General features: G+C 40.3%; 2 protein-coding genes across 6 annotated transcripts in view; one reads left to right on the top strand and one right to left on the bottom strand.

The window, feature by feature from the left end:
* ncapd2 (non-SMC condensin I complex, subunit D2) overlaps positions 1-14,553 on the bottom strand; it is a 116,339-nt gene extending 101,786 nt beyond the window's left edge. Inside the window, exons 1-32 of one of the 2 annotated variants that reach the window (XM_084118639.1) lie at positions 14,428-14,550; positions 13,966-14,093; positions 13,806-13,881; positions 12,093-12,151; positions 11,820-11,995; positions 11,232-11,377; positions 10,982-11,109; positions 10,755-10,878; positions 10,391-10,538; positions 9,614-9,811; positions 9,376-9,510; positions 8,925-9,012; positions 8,639-8,828; positions 8,438-8,556; positions 8,062-8,268; positions 7,723-7,897; positions 7,551-7,635; positions 7,333-7,469; positions 6,730-6,862; positions 6,367-6,442; positions 5,934-6,137; positions 4,618-4,775; positions 3,342-3,450; positions 3,068-3,191; positions 2,657-2,812; positions 1,621-1,798; positions 1,430-1,524; positions 1,264-1,344; positions 941-1,124; positions 669-825; positions 474-581; positions 282-380 (exon numbers count right to left, since the gene is read on the bottom strand). In XM_084118639.1, coding sequence (XP_083974765.1) covers positions 301-380; positions 474-581; positions 669-825; positions 941-1,124; positions 1,264-1,344; positions 1,430-1,524; positions 1,621-1,798; positions 2,657-2,812; positions 3,068-3,191; positions 3,342-3,450; positions 4,618-4,775; positions 5,934-6,137; positions 6,367-6,442; positions 6,730-6,862; positions 7,333-7,469; positions 7,551-7,635; positions 7,723-7,897; positions 8,062-8,268; positions 8,438-8,556; positions 8,639-8,828; positions 8,925-9,012; positions 9,376-9,510; positions 9,614-9,811; positions 10,391-10,538; positions 10,755-10,878; positions 10,982-11,109; positions 11,232-11,377; positions 11,820-11,995; positions 12,093-12,151; positions 13,806-13,881; positions 13,966-14,083 — 4,152 coding nt within the window. In that variant the 5' untranslated portion in view covers positions 14,084-14,093; positions 14,428-14,550 and the 3' untranslated portion in view covers positions 282-300. Of the gene's footprint in view, positions 1-145; positions 381-473; positions 582-668; positions 826-940; positions 1,125-1,263; positions 1,345-1,429; positions 1,525-1,620; positions 1,799-2,656; positions 2,813-3,067; positions 3,192-3,341; positions 3,451-4,617; positions 4,776-5,933; positions 6,138-6,366; positions 6,443-6,729; positions 6,863-7,332; positions 7,470-7,550; positions 7,636-7,722; positions 7,898-8,061; positions 8,269-8,437; positions 8,557-8,638; positions 8,829-8,924; positions 9,013-9,375; positions 9,511-9,613; positions 9,812-10,390; positions 10,539-10,754; positions 10,879-10,981; positions 11,110-11,231; positions 11,378-11,819; positions 11,996-12,092; positions 12,152-13,805; positions 13,882-13,965; positions 14,094-14,427 lie in introns of those variants that run through there. The other variant, XM_084118638.1, reaches the window with a different exon arrangement.
* Positions 14,554-14,693: 140 nt separating this feature from the next.
* ece2a (endothelin converting enzyme 2a) overlaps positions 14,694-16,573 on the top strand; it is a 75,594-nt gene continuing 73,714 nt past the window's right edge. The window contains exons 1-2 of one of the 4 annotated variants that reach the window (XM_084118673.1): positions 14,694-14,708; positions 15,761-15,924. In XM_084118673.1, coding sequence (XP_083974799.1) covers positions 15,765-15,924 — 160 coding nt within the window. In that variant the 5' untranslated portion in view covers positions 14,694-14,708; positions 15,761-15,764. Of the gene's footprint in view, positions 14,709-15,346; positions 15,530-15,760; positions 15,925-16,573 lie in introns of those variants that run through there. The other 3 variants (XM_084118672.1, XM_084118671.1, XM_084118674.1) reach the window with 3 other exon arrangements.

Here is a 16,573-nt window from a genome sequence, read left to right as displayed (position 1 = left end):
ATTGTGATACATGCTAATTTATGGATTTTAGTTAATAAATGCGTAAACCTTCAACAGATGTGGAAACTGCCATTTTAAAAGCACTTACATTAAAACAAAAAACAAAAAACAACAACAATAATTATATGCAACAAACCTTCAGAGCTGTTTTTGTTTTAAAAACGTTTAATTAAAAAAATCCACAGAGATTATACCATACCCATGACAACTCAAACATTAAACATTTAAAAGTCACAGACATAATACGTTTAAAATAAGAAAATGGTATGCAAAAAAAAAAAATCAAATCAAAAAGATTGCTCAGTGTCTGAGACGAGTGCGTCGTGTGCGGGCGATGGGTGTCGTCACTTTAGGAGTCTCACTCTCAGCCATGACAGCATCTGCAAAAAAAAATATGAGAAAATGTTAATGAGAGCTCTGCTAAACAATCAAGAGATAAATATTATTATAAGAATTATATGAAAGTAACTGACCCTCTTCCTCCTCTTCATCACTGGTAAAGGTGATGGCAGGTTTGGGACGCGAACGAGATATTCTTGGGGTTACAAGATCACTGTCATCCAACTTCGGTTTACCACGGCCTGAAGGAGAGGGAGATGCACAATGAGATTCATTTTATAATAGAATTATTTATTGTATGTTTGTGAACAATTAGCTTGAACCTTTACCTCGTGTGGATTTGCGCACACTCTTGAGTGGCTGTGGCGTTTGCAAGTTTTGGCTCTGTGTGTCTCCTGTCTGCGGTTCTCTCTCCTCGCTCTCCACATTCTCCAGCCCTTTAGTGTGGACAGCCGTCAAACGCTTCTCGTAGTCTTCAACCTGTGCCTAAACAAACAGCTACTTTCAGCATACTAGAACAAACAGCAACCGGTCACCAAGTCACAATCAATGCTCTGTGCGGATACACCGTTTTGCCACCACATAATCGCAATTGTAGTACCTTAAACTGTGGTTTGGCTCTTCTACGGAGCTTTGCCGCAATGGACAGGAGAGGCTGATAGACTCCAGGCTCAGTGAGTTTATCACTGTAACAGTCCCAGCACTCCTGCAGCTTCTTGAAACCTCGCTCACACACAGACAACAGGGAAAGAGACACGGCCAGATCTGCCCACTGACGCTCGGTCCTGCAGACAGAACACAGGACAGATTACACATAAGAGGGAGATTCAGACTGATCATGGCATAAAGCAGCCCAATCTTACAACAGAAATGCTGCTCTATTAATATTTTCGTGCAGAAAGATGAATTGTGTCCGAAACTCACTTTGCAGTTCTGAATCGTTGGCAGAGCTTCTCCACTAAACTCTCCGTCTGTCTCTCTTTAGTGATGTAGGAAAAGAGTTGTCTGAGAAAGAGAAAGAAAGTTAAATCAAAGTGATTTGTCATGTAGAATAAATGAAACTGCAATAGCAGCATTAACGATATCTCACTTCATGATGGTGTTGAAATCCTCCTCCTTCATTCCACGCTCAGGATCAGATAATCGGCTGATGATGTCTGGAAGCAGGTTGTAAATGGCGTTGTCCTGAAGATATAAAGCAGAGTATTAGAATCGGGACTTCTCGTTTTCAGAGTTATGAGGGGGATATGAGAGACAGCAGAGCTGCAGTGGAAAAGCTACCTTTGCAGAGAGCTCGTTGAAGAAGTTGAGAGCGAGGCTGGCAATGTGTGGCTCGGGGTCTAGCAGCAGCACTGCAACCTCACTAACCTGACCTTTGACCTTCATCACGTCCTTAAGCACCAGCTGCGTCAAAACCATGATGGCGGTCAGACGCACAGATGAATTTTCATCACTCAACCTAAGACAAATCAGTTACAATACTGATCACCACACAGTAATAAACACTTCAACTACAGATGCACCCATACTAAACACTCAGAGGGTCTGATAGCTGATTATTCAGAATGATATTTGCCATTGCTCTATAATATTAGAGGTTAAAATTAACAGAGCTATTATATTTCAACTCATAAGGTAGTTTTCATAAACACTTCATGACAAATTTATTCCAAGCATATATACAAAATTAACAGTAAATAAGCTCCGCTCTAGTGTTTTTTTGTTTTTTTTTAAAGCTAACTAATGAACTGACACATGGTTCACAAGCTGTTTTATTGACATCTTTCCACAGCTGAAACACTGATTAGGAGATTACATGAGATATGGTTCATTTCAGTAAATTGTACTGCATCTTTCTACATATCTTCTGATGTTCATGTATGTTTTTTGTGCTATAATTTGTAATAAAGTGGAAGAGATGACTCATGTTCCGCACTGCCGCTTGAACAGAAGCGCTACAGTGATCTGTCATGTGACATTTAAGAGTCTCAAAACGCCATTGTTTGAATTGTGATAAAATGGGCAGACTTTAAAAGCCTTTATCGTTCGATACCGATCATTGGCCAATACATCGGGTATCTCGAATTTCAACTTAGCCCTCTGCCAACCAAATTGTGAAATCACTACTCTGCCACCATTTGAAAGTTCTGATTCACTTCAATTTAGGGCAATTTACTAATTTAAGGAAAGTAATAAGTTTAGTAAGGTGGCAAGAACGATTTCTTTCTGGAACAACCAATTAAACAGCAAAACATCCCAAAACCAGTAGCTGTTTATCAGACAGAAATTCACGAAAGATCTTTTGGCTTGGAGCTACCTGGCATAAAGGTTGGGCGTCCAGGGTTCCAGGATGTTGGGAAAGCGGACTGTTAGGTCACCAAGAGCAACAATTGTGTTGGCTCTGACAACAGGAAGTGGGGATTTCTCCAGCACTGTGAACAGCAGCCTGATATTGTCCTTACAAACAGGAGGACTAGAGAAAGACAGATGTTAACATTGCTTGACTAAAGAAGCAAATATTATACAATATAATAAGTTCAAAAGTTTTGGCAGTAGAGACAATCAATGTTACAAAATATTTTTATTTCCAATAAATGCTGTTATTTTGAAGCTTCCATTCAAGGAATTCTTAAAACATTTTTGTTTAGCATAACAGACTTTTCAAAAATTTACAACTTTTCAACCACAAATGTTAAAACTTTAGTATAAAATATCATAATATAAATACCTGATCATCATATACTGAGACAGAGCTAGGCAGGCAGCAGTGGTGAGTTGAGGATGGGAATATTTGCCTGGAGAACTGCAAACTTTCACCAGCAGAGGCAGAAATGCACTCAACATGTTCCCTTCTGCAAAAACAGATCACAGTGCAACAGGGATCAGTGCTTTAGTGCTTTGTCAAGCAGGTAAATCCTTCAATAAACAATTATGAGGATTTCATTTTCTGCATTCCAAGCCAAAGCATCAAGAGTCAAATTTGTTTCATTAGATGGGCTCACCGGCTAATAACTCGGTCTCACAGATCTTGCGGATAAACTCAGCTTCAGTGTCTTCAGCTGAAGCGCCAACTAGCCCAAGCTCCTCATCCACACAACTGTCATTAGCCGTCTAGCAAAAGAGGCACAAATCAGTCAGCAGCATTATAATGGATCAACACTTTAATGTGATAGTGCAGAAAACAGGTAACAATCAAACAGGGGCCTGTCATTAAAGGGGACCTATTATGCAAAATTCACTTTTGTATGGTGTTTGGACATAAATGTGTGTTGGCAGTGTGTGTACACAACCACCCTACAGTGATAAAAATCCACTCACTCCTGTTTTTTAAATCTCCATAAATCATAAGCAGTCTCTTCAAACGATCCGTTTTCAGAATGTGGCTTTAGTGACATCACTAAAGCCACAGGCCCCGCCCACGAGTGTTGACTGACACTGCCGTTATAACTCAGACCCGCCCTGATCGAGTTCACTGCGAGTTGTACACATCAGCCATTGCTGCAGCAATGCACTCACGAGAAGCGTCGAAGCATCTCCCAAGCGTTGAAGGTGTTGTAGCTGGATGTATTCATTCACATAGCTCTCTCTATTTACTCTTGAAGTCTGCCAGCCAGTGAAGACGAGGTGGATTCATTTTGTTTTCAAAGAAAATGCTCCCTCAACTCTACAGAAATTTATGTAAGTTACTTATGCACTTCTTATACTGTTTACTCAGCTCTAACAGCGATTTTCTGAAGAAAAACTGATGCTTCATCTTTTCTGTGACATACAGTAAACTTTATTAAACTCATCAGTATATTTTGTGTCATCATTCAGACAATTAAATCGTCAGACAGAGTCCTACAGCAGGCTTGCATTAATAGTGTATACAAGCAATGCCAAATAGGTTATAATCGTAATTAAACTAAACTATACCTGTTCCAACTCCATACAGCATATATTCTCTGACTCTGTAGGCATTTTTATGGTCGAAATGAACACCATTACTGTGACTGTCTGTTTTATTATCATCATCATCTTCCCTGTTTTGGCTCTGATCGCGGGATTCGCGGCTGCTTAGGCTCCGCCCCCTGTGACGTGAACCAGCAGCTCATTAGCATTTAAAGGAGAAGCACTAAAACAGTGCGTTTTTTCACAGACCCAAAAAATGATGATTTAAACGTGCTGTAAATAAAATTCTGTTGGGTATTTTGAGCTAAAACTTCACATACACACTCTGGGGACATCAGAGACTTATTTTACATCTTGTGAAAAGGGGCATAATAGGTCCCCTTTAACCTTTTTGTTTGCAGGTGCCTTCTCTTTTTCCTCCTCTTCTTCCTTTTGTCCTCTCCTCCTCCGCAGCTCAGAGCTGACACTCCTCTCAAGGTGAGATACCTGCCAGAAGGCCACAGCCCCACACAGTGACAGCACCTGGGCCAAGCTCACACAATTCACTAGAAAACAAATGAGAAAATCTTACTGACCCCAAACGTCTAAGGGTGCTTTCACACTTGGTTCGATTGCCTGTTCCGAACCCGAGTTCGATTGCTTCCCCCCTCCCCCAGCCCCCGATGGACTGTGTTCACATTATATTATTTGTATCCGAACCGCGGTACGCTTGCGTCGTCAAACTGCAGCTGGCGCGTACACGTGTTGCTTGGTAACCGCTATGAAAAAGCATCAAAATGGATAGAATTGCTCGCTTCACATTTCTTCTTCTTTTGAACCTTTGGTTTTGTTTTCAAAGAAAAGATACAGAAACACACTTGCGTCTGTCTGCCGCAAAAGTATTAAAACCGTTCCAAAGACAGCGGGATGTCCGCCGAAGACAATTTTTGTGGAGGCAAGCAGAAATCATCTCTCTGCTTGCAGTGCGTCAATCCCGCTTTTCGTCAAGGTAAGTGTATATAGACCCCTTTACAGTTGTTAAACACACGCACGCAGGCACGCACCACATTATACGTCATCAATAGCGGTTCCCTTCCGCGATTTGGTACGATTGCGTTCATATCAGCAGCGAACCGTACCCGAGTTCACATGAACCGTACCCCAGACCACCTTTTTAAGCGGACTCGAGTACGGTTCGCGGGTGCGCACCCGAGTTCGGAAAACAGCGTTCACATCATCCAAACGAACCGAACTCTGACGTCATTCGAACCCGGGTGCGCACCAAAAGTGCTAGTGTGAAAGCGCCCTTAGACTCTTATGCTCACCAAGGCTGGATTTTTTTTAATCAGAAATAGTTATATTCTGAACTATTAATTTTAAAATATTACATTTTAATATACAGTATTTTAAAATGCAATTTATTAGTTAGATGGCAAAGTGGAATTGTCAGCATCATCACTCCAGTCTTCAGTGTCACATGATCCTTCAGAAATCATTCTAATATGTTGGTGCTTAAGAAACATCTCTTATTAGCCTAATCAATGTTGAAACAGTTGTGCTACTTAATATTTTTGTGGAAACTATTTCTTTGAATAAAAATAGAACAATGTATTTTGTAACAATATAAAAGTCAACTTTGATCAGTTGAATGCCTCATTGCTGAATAAAAGCACAGATTTTCTTTTGAAAACTTAATGACCCTAAACATCTTGTGTCCACATTACCTTGCTCATCAGAGCCCTGGGACACACCTTCCTGCAGTTGTGTTTGGGTGGACTCTCTGCCCTCTGTGATTTGTTCCAATAGGAGACGAGCAGAGCGTTGGAGGAGATGGGAACACAGCTGGTCAGGTGACTCTGCTAAGAAGTAGATGAGACGGACAGCCTGTTCCATGAAGGTCTGCCAATGGGGGTCAGACTGGACAACTCCTGTTCAAATGAAGATACTGCCATTACCAAACAGGAGATATGTATGAAAGAGAAATTAGATGAGAGAGGGAAATGAGAGAAAGACCATGTTACATCCGGCATCAACAGATTGGGTGATTGTAGCAAAATGTGGCAAAGCAAGGGTTTTAACCAACACTTGTGATCAGATCACCCAAGACAAAAGCTAATACAAGGTGTAAACACCCAAAAAAAAGCTAAAAGAACACACCATCAGCAATGGCCTGGGACAGACAGCTGAAGAGATGGTGGTCCATTGGAAGCCTGAAGGGGACACCCTTGGATTGCTTAAACACACAAGAACATACAAATCAGCATATTATAATCATGTGACACTGAAGCCTGGAGTAATTGCTTCTATAAATTCACCTTGGCCATCACAGGAAGAAATAACACTTTAAAATATTTTAAAATCATGATTTTAAATTGTAATATTTCACAATACTATAGATTTTACTGTATATTTAGAAGAAAATGCTTCCTTGGTGAGCATAAGAGACGTTTTAAAAAAAAAAACATTAAAAAACGTTTGACTCCAATCTTTTCAAGGGTAGTATATACAGTGTATACATACCCTCACATAGTCTGTTATATTAACAATGGTGATGAGTGTGTCTCGAGCCAGCAGATAATCTTCTGCAACCTTCTCACCCAGAGCAACAGAGCAGAGTGTGTCCAAATTACTCAGAACCACCTCCCTCTCAGCACTAAACACAAACCAAAAAAAAGGTTAGACAAGTAGTTCACCATGCCACAAAATACTACATTTCTTAAGCAGCATGTCAAAGACAAGAATGCCCTCAGATTACCAAAGAACCAGCACATAGCTCATTGGACATTACAGAGAACAGAGCTTCGACCCGTGTCTCCACACACACACACACACACACACTGACTACCCTTCCCATCTCTCTCCTGCATTTCTCTGAAGGAGAGCTTGAGGGGAAGAACTTACTTAATGTAGGCAGGCCCTTACAGCAAAGCAGCAAATCTCCACTGCCCAGCCAAGATTACCAGCCATAAGGAGCACAGGAGAGCTCTGACTCTTACCCACTGAGCTCACATTCGCCTTGGTCTCATCATTGGGCAACATTTTTATTATGCTTTGACATAAAATCAGTTCAACTGGATCATTGACTAACACATCCAGGAAGTATTAAGAGTTTGAGGGTCTCACCGTGCTGCCATGCCCAGCAGTAGCACTGCAGCTCTCCTATGAAGTGCTTTAGTCTCTCGTTTACCAGAGAACCTCTCCCACAAAACCTGTACCACTGAAGTCTGCAGGGCACTCTCATTGCTGAAAAACTCCTGGACCTGCACCAAGAAAAAAAACCCAACTGTCAAAAGAATAAAGTGTAGGAGTGACTGCTTAAATGAGGGGCTAAAGAAACTCACAATCTCCTCCAGACACTGGACTGTCCCCAATGAAGCATCGACCATCAGCTCTGACAGATTGTCCACTAAAGTCTGAGCCTTCGCTCTGGTGGACAAACACAAAAAGCCATTTGAGCTACAGTATATTAAATTGTACTCTTTTAGCCTTGAACAAACCAAAATGTTTGCATACCTGGTGTTGTCCCCATGAGGGTTGAGGTACAGGCGCCTGTAGGCCTGGATAATGGCGTCCTTGATTGTAACATCAGTGGACCAGACCAGAGGCAGCATCTTTCTGACTCCACACACAGAGTCAGCCACACTAAACTCAAATGCTGTGACACAGAACTGCACCGCCTCCTGCACAACTGAAAGAGGGAGACCAGTCAGAGAAAACTAAACACTGTCAACATATACATATATATATAGAATGTCACGATGAAACCGAAGTAGCAATAGATCTCTTCTTCTGTATTGTGATGTATATTTGAGGAATTATTGAGAAAAAGAGCAAGTACTTCATAGTAATTACCTGTGGTAGTTTTCCAGTACAGCATGTTGTTAATGACAGCAATGGCTCTTTCCACTTGTAGAGCAAAGCTCTCTGTATCTTTCAAGTACTGAACCAACATCTCCTGCTTCTTGAGTTCACTCTCTCTCCCTTCACTGCCTCCATCCTCTTTCTGTGGGGTGAGTGGAGCGTCGCTTGTCACAGCCTCAGGTGTCTCCTGCTCTGGGCCTGAGGAGAGAGAGATGCACAACATGTTTTTATTTGGACTAGGAACCCTGTCATCTTATCTAGGGAGGTGAGATGATGCACAAGTTTCTGTCTGACACTATCGTGCTCCTCAGCATGATGCTTTAAAATGGAAGTTATTTAGACCATTCAAAGTACCAAAAAAACATACCCTTGAAAAGTGTTGCAAGTGCGTTGATCAGCTTTTCTGCATTCAAGTCAGCCAGATCTGAGAAGAATGATGACTCTGGGAACAGGGAGTGTGCCCTCATACACAGACCAACTGCCTTCCTACACACAGTTAAACACCACACATTGCATGTCTGTGTGCAGAAATAAGGGTATGAGAGAATGTGTGTTAGTTCACATGTACCTGTATTTACTTTCCCGGAGAAGCTGTGCAATTTGGATAGCAGTGTCCCGGTCACTTCTTTCCTCCTCTCCCCCAGTCTCCTCCTCCTCCTCCTCTTCTTCCTCACTTCCAGGCTCCAGCTGTGCTTTCACGGTCATCTCCACCTCTGGCTTCATTGCATCCCAAAGATCGGCTGCTGTGATGACTGCAACTACAAACACAAAGCTATAATCTTACAGCTGGACACAAATTGATAGGAATAGACTGAAAGACTGAAAGGAACAATTCAATTATAAAAGCAACATACCAGGCACTTGCTCTTTCTGGTTCTCTCTCATCTCTTTTAATTTGGCCATCTCCTTATCCAGGGGCTTTTTTAGGTCTACACTGCTTAACTTAACACAGAAATAACAAAAACAAGTATATTTAATTTCTGTAAACAGATTAAGTATGTCTGCTCAAAAGTTTGAGTTAGGATTTAAGGAAGTTTTTATTTTGTTCAACAATACAGTAAAAAATGATATTGTGAAAACAGTAAGGCTATTCTTTGAATAGAAAGTTCAAAAGAACAGCATTTATTTGAAATAGAAATATTTTTTGCAACAATGTAAATGTCTTAAGTGACACATTTGATGCATGTTATATGTCCTTTGCAGAGTAAAAAAAACAAAAAAAAAAAACAAAAAAAAAAAAACACTGACAGCAAACTTTTGTACAGTAGGATATGTACAAGATGTTTTAATTGAGCATGTTTATACCTTGCAGCTGTAAGGGTTATGAGCAATGAAGGCAGCCAGCAGCTGGATGGCACTCTTACACACATGGACAGACTTATCACCCAGACGCCCGACGGTCAGCTCCATAACTTCAGTGTACCTGCACAGTGGCAAGGCCTGTCAGAGGGAGAAGGGGAATTATATATCTGAAGAAAAATACACCTTGTTTTCTGTTGTCATGAAAGGGGTGGGGGGGGTGGAGACCTCACAAGCCACTCACCTTACTGTTGACAATACGTGCATAGACCTGCAGCACACGTGCTCGGACATGTGAGTGGGCATCATGGATGTGCTCCTGCAGTGTGTCCAGAAAGCGATCTCGGTCGGCGCGAGCAGAATCATCCAGCTTATCACCAGACAGAACCCGGACCAGAACATCCCCGAGAACCTCACACACAGCCACTCGCAGACTCGGACTCTGTCCAAATACAAACAACATGTTAACACTTCTTTGCTCTAGTGCGTTTCCTAATTTCTTTCTAATAAAGACGCATTGTATTCTGCAAACAATGCTAGCTCTGTGACAAACTGCTCATGCTCCACAATTGTAAGTTGCTTTGGATAAAAGCAGCTGCTAAATGCATTAATATAAATAGCACAGTCAAAAAAGAAAGTTAAGCTATAAAATATAAAACTTTCTTTAACGGTTGCCCTCAGATTACCAAAGAGAGAGCTCAACGCCAACAGAATTATTCCAGAGAACTGAGACTCAACCTGTGACCCCCCCACACACACACGAAAACAACAACTGTAAGCCCCCTCCTTTCTCCTCCCCTATATCTTCAAAGGATAGGAATTTAAGAGGAAGAGGCTTGTTGATGTAGGCAGGCCCTTACAGCAAGACAGCAAACCTTCACTGCCCAGCCAAGATTACCAGCCAATAGGAACACAGGAGAGCTCAGACTCAAATTCAGTGGGCTCATATTCGCCTTGGTCTCATCACTGGGCAAAAATCCAATGACAGAAGTGATGCAATAGAGAACATATGCGACTGTACCTCTCCTTCCAGGTGAGCCAGGAGAACACTGATGTTGGGGATCATGGTTTCAGGTACCAGAGTACTGAGTTCAGACAGAAAGCTGGAGAAAGCCTTCACACCTGAAGCTTCTCTCGCTAGTTCCTCACTCGACTTTTGACCGATCTCTCTGAAATACATACACATATCAGATTATATAGAAGGATTTTCAAATATTGTCTTAGACAAAGGGGCCATGGAGTAAAAAAGGTAGAGAACTATTGTCTATACTTAATTTTATTTCTATTTGTAACCAAAAACTGGTCAAATCAGACTGTAAAGCACAATCTATATACCCAGTAATACCATTCAAGTATAACAACACTAAAAAAGACTTCAATTTCACCTCATGACCTCTCCAACGATGGCCTTGACCCCATACTCTGTGCTCCAGGCAGCCACAGCTTGTGCACACACTGACGCCAGCTGCTCAAAGTGCTGCAGGAGCTGAATCACCTTCACACATGCTCCTGTACAAGACAGAGAGAGCATAATCAGACAACACTCAGCTCAACATCTAGGCTACAGCAATGCAAACCCACTCATGGGTGTGTGATGTGCATATAAACCCACCCAACATGTGATTGTATTTCTTCACCATGATTCCGAGGACGTGAATGATGGCGTCTCTGGTGGACTTGCTCTTCACGTGGCTTATGGTGGGGTTTTCCAGGAGTTTATAGCAACAGCATGTCACACAGCTACATAAACCGACACACATTGCACAAACAAAAAATGATACTTGTGATCAATGAAGACAGAGAAAGTTTAAAAAGATTAAATAGAGCAAGGGTGAGTGACAGTTTAAGAGGAAGACAGTTACCTGACAAACTCCTCCTCCACTAGAGACAGACTCCACAGAGTGCGAATGTCCAGCTGCAGCAGTTGAGTCAAACACTGAAGAACTGTCTCTCTCTCACTGTCCCACTGCAGGAGACCTTTTCCAGCACCTTTATCCTTCTTACGACCCTGAGAGAAACACAGAGAGACGTTTAATATGTTGTACACAAAATTAACAAGCTCAGAAGCAACAGTTGTTGCCCTCAGATTACCAAAGAAGAGATTCACAGCTGGTGGGCTCATTAGGAGATGTGACTCTTTGCTAACTGACACATTTACACACACACACACACACACACACTCAGGGACATACTCAAACACACACACTGTAAGCTGTCAAATCAGCCACAAATGTCCATTTCTAAAGGAGAATTGTATTATGAGTGACAGCTGGCATCAATATGGGTGGGCCCTTACAGCAGCGCAGCAAATCTCCACTGCTTTGCCAAGATTACCCACCAATCAGATAGCAAGAGAACACAAGATCCCAGCCAATAAGCTCATATTTGCCTTGTTCTCATCATGGGGCATAGTATAACACTAATAAAAACTTGATAACATCCAGCTGTACCTTGCTGGGTGCTGTGACGATAGTCTCCCTGTATGAGTCGCTCTCAAGTGTTTCTGTGAGTTTGCAGAGCAGAAAAACACTCATTTTCACAGCGTTGAGCTGCTGTTTGCGGTCCACAGCTGACAGAGAGCCCGACAGGAGGAGAGTCGGCAGGGAAACCGACAGACCCCTGACCACTGAGAAGACAGCATTGTGAAACATTGTTGGAAATGTAGTTTTGATTCTTTGAACATAACTAGAATTATTATTATAGTTTGATTATGAGATACCAACCTTGTATCAGCAACTCCAGCATGTCTTCTTTCACCGACACATCCACTGTGCGACAATGTCTAAACACAATCAGAAAATTATGCTTAGCCAAGTCGTGGGGTTAAAGCAATAGTTCACCCAAAAATTAAAATGGTCATTAATTACTCACCCTCATGTCGTTCCAAACCTGTAAGACTTTCAATAATCTTCAGAACACAAATGAAGATATTTATGAAATCTGAGAGTTTTCTGTCCCTCACTTGACAGCAACGGCCACTATGACGCTTTAAAAAGTTCATAAAGAGATCATAAAACTAATCCATAAGATTTGAGCAGTTTAGTCCAAAATTTCTGGAGAAACACAATTGCTTTACATGATAAACAGATTGAATTTAAAACTTTTATTCACAAACATTTATCAACTCACACATCAGTTGTGGTAAACGGAAGCTCAAGCATGTTCACCAATGAGGTTCATTTTCGTGTGTGATTGGACATGTTTGATCTTCTGCAAGAACCAATGAAAATTTGGACTAAACTGCTCAATTTATGGATTAGTTTTATGATCTCCTAATGAACTTTTTGAAGCGTGGTGGTTGCGCAGCTATCAATGGAGGGACAGAAAGCTCTCACATTTCATCAAAAAGATCTTCATTTGTGTTCCAAATATGAACAAGTCTTACAACATAGAACGACATGAGGGTGAGTAATTAAATGACAGAATTTTAATTTTTGGGTTAACTAACCCTTCAATGTTTAACAGGGCTCATAACATAGCTACCCCTCACCCATCTGTTATGCATTTAGCTCGGTTTTATACCCATATTGGTTTCTTGTCATGCATTGTGTGTGCATGCGAACCCAGGCCCTAGTTTAATAGTTAGTTGTTCTTTAGGCTGCTGATTTTTGTTCATGGGATTATTTAGCTGCAACAGATTGTTTTGCAAAAAGACACAGAATAAATATGAAAATCATGAAACATCTAAACATCTCAATTCAAATAAATATGAAACATCAAAATGTTTGACTTGGACAAGGTTCCCACACCTTGGTTAACTTCAAATTCAAGAACCTTTCAAGGACTTTCCAGGTCCAATACCCTCAAATTCAAGGACTTAATGTGGGGACACATTTCTTGTGTTCAACAACAAACGCTGAGGTACCATTGTAGTAGTTTTGTGCGCGCGTGAACGTCATGGCAATGTACAACACAAAGTACCTCACGTGGGAAACACTTAAAGTAAAACGTAGATGCGCGTAACTAATGTAAATCAAGCAAGCTAGTATTCATAGGCCACGAAGTGTTGGCGAAATAACACTTTCATCCAACTGGAGGGAATAATATGGATTTTTTCCCCGAAAACTTCTTGCACAAAATAAATTCAAGCACTTTCAAGGACCTGTATCTATGTATGTTTATTTTCCAAAACTTTCCAGGGCCTTGGAATTTTTTTTTTCAGATTCACAAACTTTCAAGGATTTCAAGGACCCGTGGGAACCCTGCTTGGAATTGGGATCCGAATTCTTATTTCAATTGATAGCCAAACCTAGTTATTATGGTTGCCTTGTTTTAATTTAATGATTCATCACCTCTTTGTATTAATACTGTAAAATACCCGTTTTGCAGGTTTAACTGCTGCCAAAACATATAGGTTGTATAACAAAACTTGAATCAATTGTACACTAATTTAACAAAAAAAAAAAAACTTTTTATGGGAATGTGTCCACACTTACTGCAAAACACTGTATGCTGTGTCAAAATGCTCCAGGATGCACAAGGACCCTTGACTTCTCAGTGCTGCTTTAAAGCCTTCGTAAGAGACAGAAAAAAGTCATTATTCCACAACAGAAATAATGAAATGTATACAGATTAAAAGAGCCCAGCAGCACTTACTGTTGATGTGAGAGGGGAGCTGTTTAGCAGACAGCACATCCTGAACCACATACTGGTTAACAGCACCAGACTTCACGAGATCATCCAAACAAACCGGCACGATAAAATCCCACGACATCTCTGCACGCCTGAACAACAAGCAGTGAATATAAATGTTTATCTGTAGGAACCAAAGTCATTTCAACGCAGGAGTAACGTTAGAAAAAAACACGTTTACATCTGTAACGTATGTCTTACAGAGGTCATTGTACTTAAATCAGTACCTCGTTTAACATAATCGCAAAACAAAGAAAATAACGAGTTTTATTTGATATTAAACTGAAGCAAAACGTTTGTTTTGTTTGACAGGGTAAGCTAACATGCTACGCTAACTCACAGTATGAACAGACAAAACTCATTTTTTCTTAGTAAACGACACTTTCCAATGTTTTAAAAAGTAATATCGCATATCCGAAAACCTACCGTGCAAACCGACCGCTTTACTCCGAACAACACCAAATCAGATGAACTAACCCGAGGAAAGAAAGTTGACTGTATTGACTGAACGGTTTGAGTCGCAGCTTTGAATTTCACACAGCGCGCCAACGGAAGGACGTCATCACTGACTCCGCCCACTCACACGTGCTCAAGTCATCAGTAGAGGGCGCCACACTACTCTGCGATAATGGTAGTGAAATATAAAAATGCTACACTAAAAAACATACGGTAACGTGGCCATTAAAGACAACTCATGCACTTTTACGGTACAATTTTGTACAAACAAACAAATATTTTGTAAACACTATGAATTTTGAAAGTATACATACATGGGAAAATAATGTTTTATAAGTAAAAAGTAGCCTACATACATTTCCATAAACCTCTTCTTATTTATTGTAGAGTTTTACCATCTCACTTATGTTGGAGTGTCTTGTATGCATTCTATGTTTAGTTGATGTTTATAGCATTATTTAATGTATTGTGTTTGTTCTGGTTGTTTTTGTTTTATTTTACTCTTGAACATTTAAATTATTTGAGTCCCTCTTGTATCAACGATTTACCAAGTCTCTTCACAGGACCATCATCATCAATGACCATTCAGAATAACAATGACTGCAAATAAAACAGTGACAAGCTGCGAACAGTGCAGATGAATCCTTCTAAAGAGACACGATCAAGCATTGAAAGGCTGATACTTTATGGGCAGTTAAGAAACTAAATGATGATAGTGTCGATTGATTGTGATTGGAAGCACCTACAACGAAACTCTACAAAAAATCAGTGGTAAATTGTGTACATAAAATACATAAAAACGTACATAAAATAGTTAATTTCCCAATATCAACCTTTTGCGTTTAGTTAAACTTTTATTTTGACATCATTGCATTAATTACCCACTCTTGGCGTCACGATGACCACACGAGGTTAGAGTGCATGAAAAAAGAAACACACGTGGGTTGTCTCAGACTTTCTTAGGTTGTCTTGTCAGACAAAATACCCGCTAGTAATTTCGCCCATTTTTTTATTCAGTGTTTTAGACGCACATGTATTTATTCATATTAAAACTGATAAATATATTGAGCTGGTAAGAGCCTCTGGATACCGATGTTTATTTTATAGTTTGCCAGCTGATAGTTCTAACCGCATTGAACTATCAGTGTTTATGAACCAACATTATGCAAAATATTTACAGATCAGACGATATTTACAGATATACAAATCATCACAATAGTTGATATGACAGTCAGCAACGAATATTTTAATAACAAGCCTGTATTCATTTAATAACAGTAGGACTTTCGTTTATATTTTAAAGAAGGATGGAATATTTGCCGGACTCTAACGCCAGATATAAAGATGTGGATTACTGGAATGAGCGGTACCGGACGGAGGAGAGCTTCGAGTGGTTCGGAGACTTCACTAAATTTGGACATCTGCTCAAACAGCATGTGGGATCTGAAGAAAACATTTTGATGCTGGGTAAGTTAGACAGTCCAAAAACTACATTTACAATTTGAAATGTTCAATATGAGTCATCTTTTATATTGTTTTATTGTGTGTAATACATATGATCAGTAGGGGGCGCTACTGCACTTTTTGTGATTTTTTTTTTTTTTTTTTTTTTTTGGTGCACCCAGCTATTTTTTGGTTGCCAATTTTATAATTTGAAAAGAAATACCACTTTACCGAAAATATATTCAAATGCTGTGCACCGGTGCTGTTGAGATGAATAAGAGCCAATTAAATGTTAGCAAAAACTTACTGGATCCATCTTTAATGAGCAAATTGATGTAATGTGGCTATTGATATAAAGTCACCATGAAATCAAGACCTTATGCGCCAGAGAAACAAGTGCACAGCCATCTTTAGAATTTTGATTTTGTCTTTGAACTTCCATTTTTGTGTTAGCAATGTATTTCTATGGCATCGCTGAGTAATTCGTTGGTGAAGTGGATTTACTTATTGTAGTGTTAACAAAAGTTATCACGAGCATTGAAATGTTTGAAGCAGATGTCATAACAAATGTCAGTAGACCAGGAAGATTTTAAAGCGAGCGGTTCATTCATAAATCTCTTACGGTAAAGAAGGTAAGATCTTACCTTCATGCTGTGGAATTACAAACCGGAAG

The sequence above is a fragment of the Abramis brama genome (assembly GCF_963993115.1).
Source record: "Abramis brama genome assembly, chromosome: 7".
In the NCBI taxonomy this organism is placed as follows: Eukaryota; Metazoa; Chordata; class Actinopteri; order Cypriniformes; family Leuciscidae; genus Abramis; species Abramis brama.
This window is presented reverse-complemented; position numbering and strand designations above follow the sequence as displayed.